The 18869-nt window shown below is 35.2% G+C and overlaps 1 protein-coding gene across 1 annotated transcript; it reads left to right on the forward strand.

Annotated features, from left to right (window-relative positions):
* Positions 1-340: 340 nt before the first annotated feature.
* RB195_000447 (uncharacterized protein) lies at positions 341-2428 on the forward strand (the record flags this gene model as incomplete). The annotated part of the gene is made up of 3 exons (XM_064196802.1): positions 341-368; positions 1805-1935; positions 2315-2428. The coding sequence occupies 3 exons, from the start codon at positions 341-343 to the stop codon at positions 2426-2428; spliced, it is 273 nt and encodes a 90-aa protein (XP_064052683.1).
* Positions 2429-18869: the final 16441 nt, after the last annotated feature.

Consider the following 18869-nt stretch of genomic DNA (forward strand, 5'->3'; position numbering starts at 1 on the left):
CCGTCCTGCTGCTTCAGCTAACAATTCCTCGAAGAGAGCACTTAAATATGTAGATTAACGTTGAGCTCCGTATTTTGTTGTGAACTTCAGTACGTTATTGGTTCTCTGCAGTCTTTTATTTAATTTCCTTTCTCATTTATTTCCTTATCTATTTCCATTTCCTTCATCATCCTTACTGCTCCAAAATTACATCAATTTCCATCTAGTTATGTTTTTTTTTCTCACTAGCGTTGTTTAATTTCGTGTCGAGACCACCATTCATTGCAGATAATGCTGAGTGCAACTTTGATAGCATTGATCTGCATTGTTCTCCAACTACATGGTAGAGTTATAGTTGGAGATGCAAACTATTATTACAAAGTGCTACGGTAAGTTATTTATTTACTTACACCTATTAATTTACAGTAAATTATTTATTTACTTACCTACTTATCTACTTATTTAATTAAACTCTGCATCACGTAAACTAATGTTAATGTCCAACTAAGTTCGTATTTATTACCCTATATATTTCTACTTTTTCAAGAAGCTTCAAAAATTTCATATCTCTAAATTTATCAAGAAACTCAGAAAACTTTTGTATTCATAGAAAATCCGGCTTCGAATAAGCAAAACCCACAATTAGCAGCCGAACTACCGTATACGATCTAAAAATCCTAAAATTATTCGATACACGTCTAGTTTGCGATGGTCATAACGATAAATAAAACCTAAAAGCCTAAAACCCTAAGGTAAATAAAACATAACGGTAAATAAAACCCAAAAGCCTAAAACTGGGAACAGTCATCGCCTTAGGGTTTTAGGCCTAATTAGAGGAACGAGGTTGATTGAGGTGCAGAGAAGAGTAGTAATATTTCTAGTTGAGGATAATTGAGAACTCTGGATGCGGAAAAACGCTAATTTCTCGCAAATATAATATATTTTCTGTAACTTATATTGCAGAAAAATTTTGTTGAATTTAATTTTTGTTTTAAATGAAGAAACAAACGCACAAACGCACAAACGCTCTTTGATGGGATATGATAGCGAAATATCGACGTTAAAGAAAAACTCCATAGTTTTTATTTTATTATATCTTCGTAGTTAAATATTTTGTTTATTTAATTTATTTCGCTTATATATATATATATATATTTCGTACTTATTTTACAAATAACAGACAAACTGCACACCAATGACTAACAGCGGACTTTTTTTATAATGTAAGACCATTCGTCCAAAATTGCACTTTTTTGTATTTTTTTAAAATTTTATGCATATATTACATTATATTAACGTATAATTTGTTACAGATATGTTATATTTCATTTATTAATGTATTTTGTTCACATTCTTAAAACAGGTGTCAGTGACCTCTTGTTAGAAATTTGTGAAATCTGTGACAACATTGAATGAGCGGGCACGAGCAGAAATAATAGGGTTTAGAAAATAAAAGTGAAAAATAAATTAAATGAAATTGAAATTAAAATAATAATTGGGATAAAATAAAATGATAATCAAAATAAAATTAAATGAAAAATAAATTAAATAAATAAAGTGAAAAGAAAAAAAGAAAAAAGTTGGTAAGATTGACTGACTGAAACAAACAATAAATTTATTTCAAAAAAAAAAGAAATGACATTTTATCCAACAAGTTTTCCAATAGTAAAAAGTTGCTGTACTAGCACACATTCCGTTTCAAATGAGATTTTAACTTTTCTTTTTCAGATTGACATCTCTCTGGAAATTCCTCGGGTGAAAATAAAGTAAATGGAAAAAATGAAAGAAATATTAAAAAAAATGGAAAAATTTGTGATCCTTGTAGGCTGGCAAATCCGGCGACGTCACATTCAATCGCTAGTCGTGCACCATCCTTCGACAGGAACTGCTTCTTCTCGCCGGTCCAATGCATGTTACCAGCAGATGGTCGATTATCGCAAGTCATATAGAAATGAGGTATAGGCTGGAGAGGATCTATATCATTACAAATATTTTTATTTTATATTATTTTAATAGTTTTATCAATTTTTTAAAAAACAATTTTGTTCTCGTTCATGTTATACTAGTTATATATTATATATCATTTTTATATTATATGTTATTCTATGTTATTTTTTATATTTTATATCATAATTATCAGTTTTTTTTCTTACCAATTTTAGAAAATGATTCCAGCGTTAATTCTCTTCTCGTTCATGTTATATTAGTTATATATTATATATCATTTTTATATTATATGTTATTCTATGTTATTTTTCGTATTTTTCATCATAATTATCAGTTTTTTTTGAAAATTTAGAATTTAGAATTTAGAATTGAAAAGAATTGATTCCAGCGTCTTCACAGTCGCAATGCTGCGAGTTCGACTAATTGCTGGGATATCTTCGTGCTACTATCATGTCTGACTGTTGATCATGTGTTGTTTCAAGACATAAACTTGGGCTGTTAGAAATCATAGAAACATATCAACTACCAAATCTATAGAGTAATAAATTTTGTTCACGTTTTTGAAAACGATCCTTAATTCTAATTCCAAGCTGCTTGACGATAGAAAAAATTTGATTTGTAGGTCAGAAGACACAAGAAAAATCACTTCAAACCATGCAAAATCCGAGAAGGCAAAAAAGTAGAAGTGAGGAAGGGTCCGACGTTAAATAATGAGTTCAGGATGCGCCAACGCGTTCACTTCAATTCAGAATCGTTACACGACGTTACGGACGCGTATCCAACCTATATAGAAGATAAAAGATGAAGCCATATCAATCCACTTGGGATGCGCGAACCCATTTTACTGGAATTCGTAATCTTTGAGGTTTTGGAATGCCAATTACGGGGCCAGCCAATGTGCTAAGTCAGTGTTTTACTACTCCCGCACAGACTTTGTACCAATTTATTGACCCCGGAGGTGTGAAAGGCTTGGTTTGCACCAGGGCGGTTTCGAACCATCGACCGCGCGGCTACAACGGACCTCTAATGCCACACCCGCCCATCTAGCCTATATTAATGACTTCTTAAACATCTTACTGTCGGACTTTCATGAAGGAGTTTACCTGATGCAGCTGGTGAAGAGATCGCCAAGAGTTTAAAGAGTGTCCGATGCGAAATTTGGCAGACAAAGCTACAAAGAGTCGTTAGCGACCTTGAACTGATCTCACTGAGACAATCCAAATTACATACGGAAAACTGTTCCGGAAGAAATTCAAAGAATAAATTGATAAAGATTATCTCAAGTTCTCTTCTGTCAGAGGAATAAAGGAGTAGCTGATTCACTTGGTATTAAGGTTTATGTGAACAACTCTAAACTGACGTTCTCCTTTTTTTAATAAATGAATCTAAAAAAGTTAGTTTATCAATATCGTGCTATATAATAACGCATTTGGTCCGCTTGTGTGTATGTGAGTGTGTTTATCTGTGTGTCACGAAAATACTGTATAAAAATCGAACCACCACCGCCACCGCCACCCACCTGACTGGCAAGCATTCTGGCACTAAGCCACTGTCAAGCACTTAGAGTACACAGATGGGTTTAACGTTTTTGTTTAGTCCATTCACAAACCACAAACTTATCGCATTCTCTTTCAAGATATTTCTTCTTAAAGGCATCACCCCCACGAATCTGAGGTGGTACGGATTTCAGGTGAAGCATTCGTATACATAGATTAAGGTGAGGGGGATGATTCCGTTCTTTCCTTCCCGATTGCCGTAAAAAACAGCCCGGAAGATGCGGCGCGTGCGCAAGGCTGGCGCGCTCTAATCGAACTCTTTGTAGAAGATAGCGCGCCGGAACGCCCGAAGCCGTATCTTCCGGGCCGTTTTTTGCGGGCAATTAGGAAGTGATGGACGGAATCTCCTTCCCCCTCCCCTCCCTCTCCTCCTGTATTCGTATACGAGATAGTAGAGATAATCTACTATCTCGTATACGAATACTCCACCTGAAATCCGTACCACCTCAGATTCGTGAAGTGATGCCTTTAACTTGCAATGGCACTGAGATTCAGGTCGTTTTGGTCCGACCATACATACAGTAGGGTCAAAACGACGCGAAGCGCAGTGCAGTGGCGTAAGCGATTGCGCTCGAAGCGGAGCGTAGCGCTTGGAATCCAACACCATTCCTTGCTGTGGCTCGCGATGGTCCCACTTTGATTTCAACCGCTTCTTCCACCATTTCGTTTTCCACCGCGCCGCTTTGAGCGCAGCCTGTTATTTAAAATGGTGGAGTTTAGGTGGTATTGTATAGAGATGGGAGATACGGAGAGGAGGTGATTGTCCATTCTTCCTAATTTCCTAAAAACGGCCGGAAGATGCGGCGCCGCAAGACGGCGGCAATCAACCTCTTGTACAAAATGTGCGCCAAAACGAGAAGCGTGTCTTCCGGGCCGTGTTTACGGCAATAGAAAAATGGACGGAATCACCCCCCGAGTCTCCCATCCGTATACGAATACCCACCGTAATCACACATAGGGTGCTTTAACTGGACCGCCCTTCATGTCGTTTCGACCCTACTATGCATCCGCACTTACGCCATCTTCGTCATCGTGAATAACTTTTCCTGGGGAGGAAAAGATTGGTTTCATTGATGACCACAAATGTGTAGTCATCAATAAAACCAACTCTTTTCTTCTCCAGGTGTGTAGGGGAAAGTGTAGTGTAGCGGATAGAGGTTCCGCTCCCTGCACGATCTAACGGAGGTTCGAATCCGCCCTAGTGCTCACCAAGCCTTTCATCCCTCCGGGGTCGATAAATTGGTATCAGACTTGTCTGGGAGGACGAAAACACTGACTTGACACATCGGCTAGCCACAAGTCATTGTATAGGGTACACGTTCGTGAGCCTCAAGCGATTCTGAATTGAAGTGAACGTGGTGGCGCGGGTCCCAAGCAGATTGATTAACGCCAGGCACTTTATCCTTTTGCAGATGTATATATGATCATTTAGAAAGGTCTTATCAGTTACACACCTGACTTTGCAGAGAATACAAAATCTAAGCCTTAGGCAATCTCGCCCCGTTACTTTACACAAGTCGGTGTTTTTAGTCCCGTGGTGGAAAAAAACGGATCCTCGTTTTTTTTTACCTGGCTATTTTTTTTATTGTGGCCCTTATTCCGTTCAGCAAACTTTTTTCCCCAATCACCTCAGGACTTAGAATTCTCAACAACACGTCGTACCAGTCGTTACGAGAATATTCTTAAAGCGATTTAAGTGAAAAGTGTTTAGACCTCTAAGATAGAATCGCGCGCCACTGCACTCTTTTGCATAAATTTGCTGATGGCTTTATTCTGGCTGCTTCAACGCCTTCACACATCCAGAACCGGAAAACTCCCAAGACATTTGGCACACAACTACTGTAGGCTGGGGCTCTGAGTGATGAGATGTCGAAGGGTTCTTCTCAAGTTGAAGGGTTGGCGACACGTTGCCGACGGTTTGTTGCTGACAATTGACATGAGACAGAGAAAATATGCAAATCTCACTGGGACCAGCAGCCACCAATCCTCCCCGCGTACATCCTCTCTCAGGAACCGACTACCGTATCACGACAACAAAAACATCGACATTGTCAGTCAACAGAAGAAGACATGTTCCCGAACTTTCCAGTTGGTTAGCTCATATCACCGCATGCGCTCCTATCATGATCCGGGCACCCGAACACAACGAGGATGGACGACGTGCGACGGATATCAGGATTATTTCGCGTGGTTGCCAGCCGGGCAAATCAGCAGTCAGCAGTGCTCATTAGTAAAATTTCCCACAGACACCCTCAACAGAATGACTTTTCCTGAATAAAATAAAAAAAAATATCTTACATCCATCCACAAGTACAGCACATTTTCCACCTTTCAGGCTTTAGGTCTATAAAAAAAAAAGACCTCTGCTAGGCACGAAGAACAAGGTGAATAAAAAAATAAAATAAAAATAAGTAAAATAAAAATAATAAAAAATAAAATAAAATAATATTAAATAAATAAAAACAAAATAAATAACAAATAAAAATTGAATAAAAACTGTCAACAAACTTCTGTAAAAAATAAAAATATATTTTTGATGACTTTAATAAGGGAATGTTTTGTAAAGGTTAAGGTTGTAGCAGAAATATTCATCTAAAAATGCCCTTGAGATATCCACTGCTCTGTATAAACAATATTTTTCAGACAGGAACTACAAGGTAGGCTACTTCCAGGAAAGTGCTCCAATTTTTTTCAAAACAACAATTGTAGAAAGATGGCGTACATCCCAGTTAACGGGGATTAAAATAGACAGTGGAAACATATTATTTTATTACACTACTACGTTATTTTATTGTATTATTATATTAGTCTATTATAGGTCATCGCTATATTATATTATATACAAACATATTTATCTTTGCAGCTACTTTGGGAACTCTGAAAATCTTGAATTTCAAAAGAATGTAATTTTTCAATCACCATTCGAGGCATCATTTAATTAACTATTAACTAACTAAGTTTTTTTTTTCATAACAACAATTGTAAAAAAGTTTCATTTGGTCCGTTCAGTTTTTCAAGGAAACACTGACAAGAAAACCTATACTTGAAACAGCGCCTTCTTGAGGGTCCAAAAAAAATTTTAAAAAAAATCAACTTCGTGTTTCGTATCAAAATTAACTTCGTGTTTTTGTTTTGCGTTTTTTTTGTTAAGTAAGCGTAATAATTGTCAATAATATATTGTAAATATATAAAATAAGTATGAAATACATGAGTAACAAGGATAATAATAATAATAATAATAATAATAATAATAATAATAATAATGATAATAATAATAATAATAATAATAATAGTAATAGACAAAAACATCATTTGAGCTGTTACAGAATAAATGTGCTTTATTTGATTTCAAAGCACTTAACATTAAGCTGCGTTCATCGCTTTATTTTTTTTAGGATTTTTAACTCTTAAGCTTCTAATCCTAGCTAATTATTTACCAAATCCTCGGCGTCCGATGACAAATGACTGCTTGAAGTGACAGTCAACTGACAATTACTACAAAGTTGTCATCGTCGTGTAGTAATTGACGGGGAAGGTGTCGAACCTGCTATTCATATATTATTATAATTAGTTGATAATTTTTTAAATATCACCTTTAGTTGTTTATTTGAAAACATCTACAGGTGTTGGAATTGGAGTTCATTGGAATTTTGCCTAAATTTTCCACAGCAAAGTTGATCCTTTTCAACAAATTTTGTGGTGGGTTGACAGGACATTTTTATGCTATAGAAGGTAAGAAATCCTCACGTGAGATCCTTCCCCCAAATCTAGAACGCTGCAGTAGAACTACGGCAGCCAGTTTGGATGATCAACGTAACCAAGAACGGAACAGTAGTCCGGCAGGAGTCCTCGGCGAAAGAGTGGAGGACCTGAAGTGGAAGGGTTCATTAAATTTGCTACTCTTCAACGCCTAACCACCACTAAGAGAGAATAAGTAGCAACTATAGGGACAAATTTTGAAATGGAGCTTATTAGGGCAGAATTTCAGCTAGGTAGTACCATAAAAGAGCAGCGCAAAGAAAAAAGAAACTTAAATTGTGAGGATAAAACAGAGAACAACCCATTGCTTACTGTGATCATTGTTAGAGAAGGAACTGGCCCGTGGTCTCCGAAACAATGAAACTTTAGGACTCGCTCATACCTACAATAGTAAAGACATTCAATTCAATTTGAATAGCCTGTTTTCTTCAATATCTTCAAATTTGTCAAAGAGATAACTTCAGCAGGAAGCGAATTTATCCAGGATGAAACTTTACAAAAAGAGTTAAAGATACTTGAGAAAAGTTTTCGTCTGAGTTCAAAATAGTGCTAATTGAAGCTAATTTATTTGTTGTTGCAACTCCCTCCTGAACTCTTCTTCTTCGGACCAAAAATTCTCTTTTGAACAACAAGTAATTATAATAATAATACTAATAATAATAATAATATTAGAACAATCAAATAAATATCAATCAAATAAATAAGAAAAACACGATAGAAATTGCCTAATAAATCCTCTCAGCAACAAATAATTAAATAAACAAATAAATTAAAAAGCGATAGAAATCGCGTAATAAGTTCTCTCAGCTACAAATAAATAGGTGATTAAATAATCAAATAAATAAATAGGTAAATAGACCACGATAGAAATCGCCAAAAAATCCTCACAGCAACAATTAATTAAATAAATAAATTAACAAATAAATTTAAAAACGATAGAAATCGAGTTATAAGTCCTCTTAGCTATAAATAAATAAGTAATTAAATAATTAAATAAATAAATAAGTAAAGAACCCACTATAGAAATCACAGAATAAATCCTCTCAGCAACAATTAATTGAATAAATAAATGAACAAATTAATTTAAAAACGATAGAAATCGAGTAATAAGTCCTCTTAGCTATAAATAAATAAATAAGTAATTAAATAATTAAATAAAAAAATAGATAAAGAATCCACGATAGAAATCGCTAAATAAATCCTCTCAGCAACAAATAAATAAATAAATAAATAAATAAATAGGTTAAAAAAGATAGAAAGATCACGTAATAAGTCCTCTCAGCTATAAATAAATAAGTAAGTAATTGAAAAAGTAATAAATAAATGAGTAGTTAAATAATTGATTAAATAAACAGGTAAATAAAGCACAATAGAAAGCGCGTATGTCCTTTGGCCACAGCCCCATCTCGTTACGTTTTTTTACGCATTACGTAACCGAAAACCACCACGCATCACTTAGAAACGAGCTGAGCTGAGCTGAGTGAACTCGTCATTGCGACATCATGGGACCCCGGCTGCGAGCAGCTGCTGTCGCATCGCGTTATGTTTGGTCAGTTATTGGCCCCGTATTGTTTTGCGAAGTGTATAGTGTGTGTGGTGTGTGTGTGTGTGTGTGGTGTGTGAAATGTTTGCATTTTCCTTATCGAACCTCGTAAGTTCTATCAGTATGCGTGCGTTGTACCGCATTCACCCTTCAAATCGTTGTGAATTAGCCGACGGCCGGCCGGCCCGACGTGTTTCAGCTGTGACTTAGGCCTGCTCCGTTGACCACTCGCCTCTCGCCCTCTGTTGTACTATCTATTTCCACCATCGAGAAATTATCTTTGATTTTTGGCCACACGATGGGACCCTAGCGACTGATTTTCAGTCAGTGGATATAGTATTATTTCTGCCGAATTTTAATACGGACCTGTAGAACTCACTCAGATGTAAACTTTCTGACTGAACGTTGTGTAGATGAATTCAATCCCATTTACTCCACCATATCCCGTTTTTTGTTGGACTGTTAGTTTTTCCTGGCTGTAGAAGGACTATATCGGATAGATTTTGCATAGATTATTTGTTTATTATTTACAAGCAAATAATCAATGAAAAAGATCTGTAGGAATTCTTATCATTATATTATTTAATTATTTATTATTATTATTATTTGCTTGTTTATTTGATTTTCATTTTATTTTTTTACTTTAAATTTTATTTTATTTCAATTTTTTATTTGATTTTATTTTTCTGAAATAGATTTTTGCAGCATCTCAGTGTTCCACTTCAACCAAGGGATTCTCTTTAAAATCTCAGAGAAATCTTCAAATTAGTTCACAGAAATTTCATTATTTCAAGGAAATTAACTTTTTAGCCACAATTACGAAAGTTTTCACGCTATGGCGTTTCTTCCGCCCACCCCATTCTGGGTCCCATTTTTGTCATTTTGTAGTTGAGCGTGCGCTGTTAAAGGATTCAGAAATAGCATTCATAAATCTCACTGAACATAGCGGTAGCCCTACTACTCCCCGGTGTAGGCGAACAATCTGACAACGTTTGTGTGGGACCTGGGACCCACTCCATTCTGTGTATATGTACAGCACAAATCCGTTTCGCCACAATGATCTGAATGACATGACATCAACGGCTCGTGGATAGCAATTCATCCTCGTCACGAATCATTGTCTACGTTAGTTTTATTTGTCTCCTTCATATTGTAGACATTACTAGTAGCCTGTTGTAAACAGTTTTTTTTTGGAAAATAATTTTTAAGAGCGGAGGGTTTTTTCCGCAGCTCTTCTAAACATTTTCTGCTCTCAGTCCACCACCACACCTGACTAAAGAAAAAAATTTCTCAGTGTTTGTACCATTCTATGTCAAAATAAATAAATATTCATGACATGAAAAAATTTTTGTAGACGGTGGGGCCAGGTCGTGGACAATCGTTAACTTCTTGATGAGGTGCTCACTACACTATCCAAACAAATTCAATATACATGGGTAGAAAACGTACAGCAACGGAACAACAGACAGAACATAGGTTTTATTTTACATGATATCGATCGACTTCATCTGTGTGAACTTGAGATCTTTGCATTTTTTAAAAAGAACTTGGAGCTTTTAAAAGGAAAACTAAATAATTTTTCTAACATATGTGTATTTATTTTATTTTTATATTATTATTTATATTATATTATTCATATTATATTTTCATATTTTTCAAAATTTTCTCCGCCAAATTCATCCAAAAAAAAAGACTAGAAAGTTTGAAGTCATCGAAAGTATAGATATATCTTAACTACAATAACTCTCAGGGAACTTCACACTTTTTACTATTCCATTATGACGTTAAATCCTTGAATAAAAAACTCTTCTCTTAATGTGGAAATCTCGAGGATGCTTTCCTCAGTTTTTTCTCTCATATTCGCATATTTACTTGGTTTTCTTGTAGTCACAATCTAATCTTCCAGTAGAAAGTTCTGGAAATTTAGAGTTTTGGAATTTCAAAAATATTGCCTGTATTTTCTGTTGTTCATTGTTATTCAGAGAAATAAAACTTTGCTTTTTGATACACTAATGCTTATAATCCTTTTCTTACGTTCTTCCTCCTTCTTCCCTCCTTTCCCCGTCTGGCCTTTCAGTTAAACGTTTCAGAAATTTTAAAATTATTATATATTTATATTTTTTGGTATTTATTATTATTTAAAAGAATAAAACTGCGTTTTCCGATGTACAAATTTTAAGAATGTTTTGCTTGTTTCTTCTCTCGTATTGGCAAATTCACAATTTTTTTTTTGTCGTCACATTAGATAAAAATTAGAGATTTTTATTTCTCTTTCCAGGTATAGGGACCGTTTCTGGCTTGGGGAGGTTCAGCATCAATTAGGTAGGTAGGGTTTTGGTGGGACTACATCCGAAAAATGTCACTGATCTCACGCTGAAAGAACTCCGGAACAACGTCGCGTAAGAGAAGACGCATACGTATCCATCCCCACGGCAATGCGCCATACATTCCGTAGTACTTTTCTGCAGTGTATCATTGCATTTGAACGGGGCGTGAGGAGTTTAAACTGACCAACGAGCCGTTTGAACTGAGCTGAGCGAAAGGAGGGACCGACGGCCTCGGCTGAGCTAAGCGTGAGCTTCTTCTTCGGCCATCATGTGCGCGCACGCTAACGCTGCTGCTGGGACACTTTTCCCTCCTCTGCTTTACAACAACTTGTCACACACACATACACACAAATACACAACGTCCTCAACTCTCCCTCCTCCCTCTCTCTCGGTCATAACAACCATCTATTAGCTGATTTTTGTTAGAGGGCGGCCTGAAAAAAAATTAGTGCACGTTACGATGACGACGTCAACGACAACGACGACGACGACGTATTCGTAACTGTTTTGCTGTTGTGTGTAGCGTCGGCAGGCACTCTATGCTCTTTATCCGTCCGTCCGTCGCATATCCGTCGTATTTATCCGTAGCGCTTTATCAGCTGTGACCTCTCCTCCGCGGTCTTTTCACCTTTTTCACACCACAGACCACAATCCTCTAAATCGCTTCTTCGAGGTTCTCTGGAAATATCTGCCAACGTTCTCATCTTCTTTTTGAAACAACAACACTTTTTACTTCTTCTGAAGATGAAATATGAGGTGTCAACGGACGCTAATTTATTTTCCATCCTCTTTACTGCTCCAGGACAATTTTTTTCCTTCTAAACCAATAGCTACACTTAACGACGTAGTTCATCTGAGCTTGACTAGGCCTGAGATTGTAGGAAAGATACGCTACGGCTGTTCCACGATGCTTTGAATTCATATAATTTCACGTGTATTGTTTTTAGTCGCCCCTGACCGTAATTTATTCCCGTCGTAATCATCACTCTCCCTATGCTTCTTTTGTTTCTTGATAAGTGTAAAAATTCTAAATCCACTAAGTGTATTTCTCCCGGGAGAATTTTTAGGTTACAAAAAATATGGAAAGAAATAGAAATAAAGTGATCTTTGAAGGAAAAAAAATCGAAAAAATGTGTTAATTGTTTCTAGTTCCATTTATAACTCTTACTCTCTAAGAGTGACTGAAACTTTCTGATTTAGAAGTATTTAGATTAAATTAAATTGCCATCAATTATTACTGAATAAATTGTTTAATTATTTAAATTTATTTATTTAAATTTTAATTTATTTAATTTATTTAAAAATTATTTTTAAGCACCTTTAACCCATTGACGACAGTGCGTTTTCCTGTGTATCTGTCTCCAACCAACTTTCAATAGCTTTATTTGAAATATTATTAAATATTTGAGGAAATAATTTGAAAAATAATAAGAAGGTCAATAAGCACTAAAAGCGTCTAAAAATTAGAAAATTATTTAAAAAATAACCGCTTTGTGTCATTCTGTCATCAAAAAGTTAAGGTGATATAATGTGGAATGAATTAAAACAAAAAAAAGTGATGAACTCGTCCGCTTGAGTTTTGCAGGCAGATGGAACCTAGTGACCACGAGTTTTTAGGAAAGAACCATTCATTGCATGGCTTCTTTGTGTGGATTTGAAACCGAATTATAGAGTGAATTTTGGCAAAGTGCATGAAATGATACAAACGAACTGAAGTAATTGTAAACGGTGGCCACCGTTTTTCACCATCTAACACCACTTTGTTTTTATTACTGTTTTAACAATTAGTAATTTTGTGTTTGCGGATTTTTTGTGATTTTTGCCACTTTTAAACTCTAACTTATTTATTTATTTATTCTGTTATTTATTTATTTTCCTCTTATTCATTCATGCTAATTTATTTGCACACACCAGCAATAGACAAAAAAAGGAAGAGAACCACTTTATCTGAGTTGGAACATTTTTCAAAAAATTTATGATATAATTACATAAAATTTGTATAAAATAAAATTTATATAAAATGTATTATATTTATGGAATTTATGATTCTGTTCTACTTTTCGCCAGTAATGAGAAAGAAAAAATTCCACCTTCACCAATTGAGAGAACCCAAAATTCCTATAAAAAAGGAAATAGCTCTCGTGATTCTTCTCGTGATCTTAGTCTATCCTCTATTTTTCTTCATTTACTGGATAATATCCATGAATTTCTATTCTCAGAAAGTAAAATAATTCGAAATAATTCAAAATATTCGTAACGCGTAAATGTCGGGCACCATAAGGTGGTATTGATTTAAACTGTTTAATATGGAAGAATAGCTGTGTAGCAGCGACCTTAACGTACGCCAACGCCGAGCTCCGTCCGAGTCGAGCACCACAAAAAAATTCTCATCGTCATCATCATCGATACTGAATGACTACTCACTTTCTTTCTTTTCTCTTCGTTTTTTTTTCCTTTGCTCCCCCCCTCCGGTAGTTCCACTCGAGTAACGTTTAAGCGCTAATCATCATCATAGCCATAGTGTCAATCCAGATTTACACAATCCGACTAACCGACCCATTCTACAATGACGAATGGTCATCGTTCGCCAGCAAATCTTGTGTCATGACATAAGATTAGTCGACGGAAGGGGAAAAAATCCTGCATAAAATATTCTTGTAGCTTTTAGGAGGATTTTTGCCGCATCCTAGATGCAACTAGGTAATAACTATGTTTTCATAATTTTATATATATATATATATTATATTTTTCACATATCATTTTTTTCATTTTCTAGTTAATATATGAAGATAATATGAATAATATAATTTTATTGAAAACAACAATTTTATTGAAAACTAATAATTTTATTGAAAACAAAAAAGCCAAAAAACAAAAAAATAAATCGCTACACACAGAAATAAACACATAGATGTACCGGTACTAGCAATTAATAATAATATAATAATAATATAATAAATAATAATAATATAATAAATAATATTTAATTTAATACAAAGATAATTATATTACATACAATACATATATTATTATACAAAACATATATTACAATACATATATTAATTACAATATATTAATTTATGTAATTAATATAAATAAAATAAATATTTGGATGCACCTGTGCCACCATTTTAGTATAAAGATAATTAATTACAATATTTATTTTAGTATAATTTAAAAATTTATTCCACTATAACATTTATAATAAATATAAATAAATAGCTACGAATATATTTAGGCGAATTTGCGAGGATTATAATGATCATACAAGAATCAATACGTTCCTCATTGGAGTTACAATTATTTCCTCATTGAAAAAAATTGAAGTTACAATTATTTCCTCAGTTAATCTTAGTGTTTTGTTTACCACCTCATTGATGATGTTGTTAGGGATGTGGATTGCAAAAAACATCTCATATATATTTACCTCACCTATTTATTTATTTACATTTATTTACTTGTATTTATTTGTGCATTAATTTTAATTTTGGTTTATTTATATTTATTTATACATCTATTTACTTCTCATATTTAGTTATATACACCATATTTATTCATTTTTGGTCCTGTACAGAAAGTGAAACAGCTGCAATGTTTTTGGAACTGGTGTTCCTGGAGAAATAACAGATTAAAGTCGATTCTCGTTGCATCTGAATATATTTGGATTTGATCTTCTCTTTATTTATTTATTTATTTATTTATTTATTTATTTATTTATTCTCATACACCAATGGTGCACCAGAAAAGAAAGATTTTTTTAAAAAATGGAACACACTTTGTCTGAGTAAGAGAATCTTACGAACAAAAAAAATTTGCTAAATTTACTGAAACCGGAGCTCAATTTATTGTCAGAGAAGACTCCACATCCACAGCTATGAGAACTTTTCCACATAAACGAATGCGGTCACTTGTGCTCCGCTGAACGCACCACTACCGTACTCCTTCACCGATCAACGACACACGCTAAATGTGTGTGTGTGTGTCTCCTCCCAGAAAGGCTTCGGCCACGCCCTCTTCGACGGCACCATACGAGTTCCATTGGTTCCTCTTGCCACCCCCCACCCTCACTCTCACTCTCGCTCACTCATTCCGCTGTTCTCATGGACTACTGTTGTTGACCGGCGATCGGACGGGTGCGGAGCCGAGAAGGACCCATGGTGGTCAAGAGATCGCCGCCGCTGCCGCTGCTGCTGTTCCAGCTGACCATAGGGCTGTGAAGGCTGTCGGCTGTGTGTTCCATACGATGATTTATAGTTGTTTTTCTGGACATCACTCTGAAGCATCGGATAATAGCTGCACAGCTATTCAACCTTCCCACCACACCTTCTAGTATTTTTTGTTTACGGAATTCTGTACATTTTTTTCTAAGCGTTTGTAAGTGTTCTAGGATTTCTCGTGCTTTTTGTTCCAAGCGACAGAATTCTGTACATTTTTTAAAGCTTAAGGAGTAAGAGTTCTAGGATTCCTGGTGTTTTTTGTTCCAAGCTCAAGAAATAAATTTAGCTACACTAATTTCTAGGCTGGCCCTCACTAAGCACTTTTTAAGCGGTTCTTGCAGGATTCTCCAGATTTCTTGTAACGATTTTAATGTACTCGTAAGTTAATCCAGTTCGTAGAGATCCGCGGCGCATCATCACCTTTAGTGTTATTAGGCTTAGGCTATTTTTTCCGGCATAGTTTTTAGGAAGTGCTGGGAACAACAGAATTTTTCTCTCCAGGTAGTTACTAAATGTGGACCAAAAAGTTTTATATTTCTATTTTTATATTTCTATTATTGTTAACTCCATTATTTTTTTTATATTTCTTATATTTATATTTCTCCTATTTGAAAGATAAATTCTTAAAGGATAGTTTTGATCATTTTATTACGTTATGATCCTCGAAAAATTACAGACTATTCTCTCTATTGAGTTCTCTATTCAGCCTGCGTTTTTTAAACTATTTATTTATACTAAACTATTTAAGAAAAACTATTTGAACTATTTAAACGCTTTTTTAACTATTCAAAGGTTTTTAAAACAATTTAAACTATAACTATTTATTTATTTACTTATTTATTGACGTACACAGGTAGCGCACCAAAAAAAACGCAGTTTGTCCGAGTAGAAACATTTTTAAAAAATTTAAATTTTTGAAAAATCGGTACCCATTATATTTTATCAGCGAACCTAGCTCAGACTTTTTCGTGGCGGATAATTTGATATTGTAATTTGAAGTAAGAACTGCGTTAAGTTGCGCCCAAACGTAAAAGAATTATTTCCAGAAATTTACTGGGGAAAAACGACTATTCGAGTGATCGAATATTCGATTGGCCTCTAAAAGCAGGACAGTTTCGAATATTCAAAGTAAATATTACAGCTTAATGTCAGGATTTGCATAAACGTACGTGAACCTTACAAGTATCCATGTCTGAAATACAATAAATAAAATAAATTCGTGAGCATAATAGTCGAATAAATGAAAATTTCGATTTTGAAACACTCGAGTACTATAAACTAAGAGATTGAACGTCACAAACTCCTTCGAATATTCTTCCTTTCGAAATCTTGAATATTTTGAATATTTTTCGAAGAAAAAACTTGAATTCTCGACCCGAGAGCGTTGTCATCCACTCTTTCAATGCTTCAGCTAAAAACGGCGCATAATTCGTGCTTTAATTCTTTTTCACAACGTTTTGTGGGAAAAAAATCGCGTCTTCCAAATCTTCCAGGAAGTTGATTAGCGAAAGAAAATCCTTTGATCATCAAGGATAAAATGGAAAAGTTATTTCGGAAAAAAAAATCATTCGATCATTAAGGATAAAATTTAAAAAAAATAGAATAAAATTTAATAATAATATTAGCGATAAAATAATAGAATAATAGCAATAAGTAATAGAATTCTATCTTACAGTAGTAGTAGAGTTCTATCTTCGCATGGAGAATGCACTACTTTCAATTTAAGCTATTTTTTTCCATTTTTCAAGGGAAAGTTACGTATTTATTCCAAATACTTCTGCCGAGATCTTAGTGAATCTCCCAGTGAAGTCAAATTTTTCCGGATGATTACAGAGAAGTAGAATAGTCATTCAGTTCAGAATAGTCAGTTATCTTGTAATTTAAGCTATTTTTTTCTATTTTTGAAAGAAAACTTGCGCATTTATTCCAAGCATTTCTGCCGAGATCCTAGGAACAACATAGTGAATTTAAATTTTTTTCAAATGATCAGAGAGAAGTAGAATAGTCATTTGGGCGGTTAGCTTAAAAGTTTACTTCTGATCCTGCGATATCCTCGAGTTTTTCGTGCTGGATCCTCGAATGAGATGCTTTTTCAGGCTTATATGTACAAAAATCCAAAGTGTTCAGTTCAATTCGCTGCAGCACGGTGTTCAAGCGCTGAATCGCAGCATTTTCCCGCTCGTGCGTGAATCGATTCGCAAACAATCAGAAGCAATTTTATTCTGCACTTTTGTCGGAACACTACTACATGATAGGATAGTGTGTTGTATGACTTCATGTCGTATGGACGTACGTACGTACGTACGTACGCATACGGTGCTTCATAAATGACTAAACGTCGACTAAGTCGACGAAACGACGAAATTTCCATAGTTTTCACTCAAAATGTAGTGAATTTTCGCTTAGAAAGAGGTTTTTTTTTTCTCAGGCCAGAAAAATTCTCTCCGAGCAAGTAACCTTCACCATTACTCCTAGGTGTAGGCGGCAGAGCCTATGGCTATGAATGATCAGGCATGGCGTTTCTGCTGGATCGCAAGGCCACCGCCACGGTGGGTGACCGGACCGCGACGACGACGACGACCGGACGAACGAACGAACGGATGCTGCTGCTGCTGGATGGCGGGCGATGAATGGGTTCATATGAGCGCGAAAAACATGCGCCATTTTCGGGATTTACATAAACAGACACGCACTATTAGCGAACACACACACACGCATACGCATGCACGCCTGTCCTCCGCGCCTGTATTACATATACATCATTGATGATAGAGAATAGCATAGACGTAGTCGCAAAAGACTTCACTTCGAACGCGTTTACGGTCAGCAACGTTCATTCAAGTACTTGTCGTGGTGCTCTTCAATTAATTAATCCAAGAATACCTCCAGGGGCTCGGTTCCTGCTTCTGGAGCCCGGCTTCTGCTTCTTCTGCTTCTTCTTTCAGGAACTCCTCAAAAATTCTACATTTTTCAACACTTTTTTCCAGAAAAATCCTAGAAGTTTTCGTGAAGATCTCCACAATTCCACAGAATCCACATTTTTTTTTATCTGTTCGCCCTCTTTTTTCTAAGGTTTTCTTCGTCTCTCATTGAGCGTTTCATACTGTATTTCCATAAAATTAAGTGGAAATTGAAGAAATTAAATGAATTTAAATTTATTTGTGTTTATATATTAATCTATTTCGTTTATTTTTTAACGGAAACTGAAGAATAGACATGCTATAAAATTTTTTAAAGTTCACAGAACTTATTTTTTGTACAATTAGTGTCAAGGAGACCTGCCTTTCCATTAAGCATCCTCGTTCCAGCGAGGTTAAATTCTCCCCTCTATCTCCCCTCCATCGCCGCTTCGTTTAGGTACACTTCCCTCTCCTCTTCCTGTTCATTTTTATTTTTTTTTCATTCTTCATTTTCCTGTTAATTCCCAACTAAAAATTGTGATTATAATCCGACGGATATATGGGGGGTGGGACGAGAGTCTGCGTGGATGGCAGCAATGACTGAATCGAGAGGTTCATTTCAATCCGAATTTGTACTTTTC

This window comes from Necator americanus, chromosome IV (genome assembly GCF_031761385.1).
Source record: "Necator americanus strain Aroian chromosome IV, whole genome shotgun sequence".
Classification (NCBI taxonomy): Eukaryota; Metazoa; Nematoda; class Chromadorea; order Rhabditida; family Ancylostomatidae; genus Necator; species Necator americanus.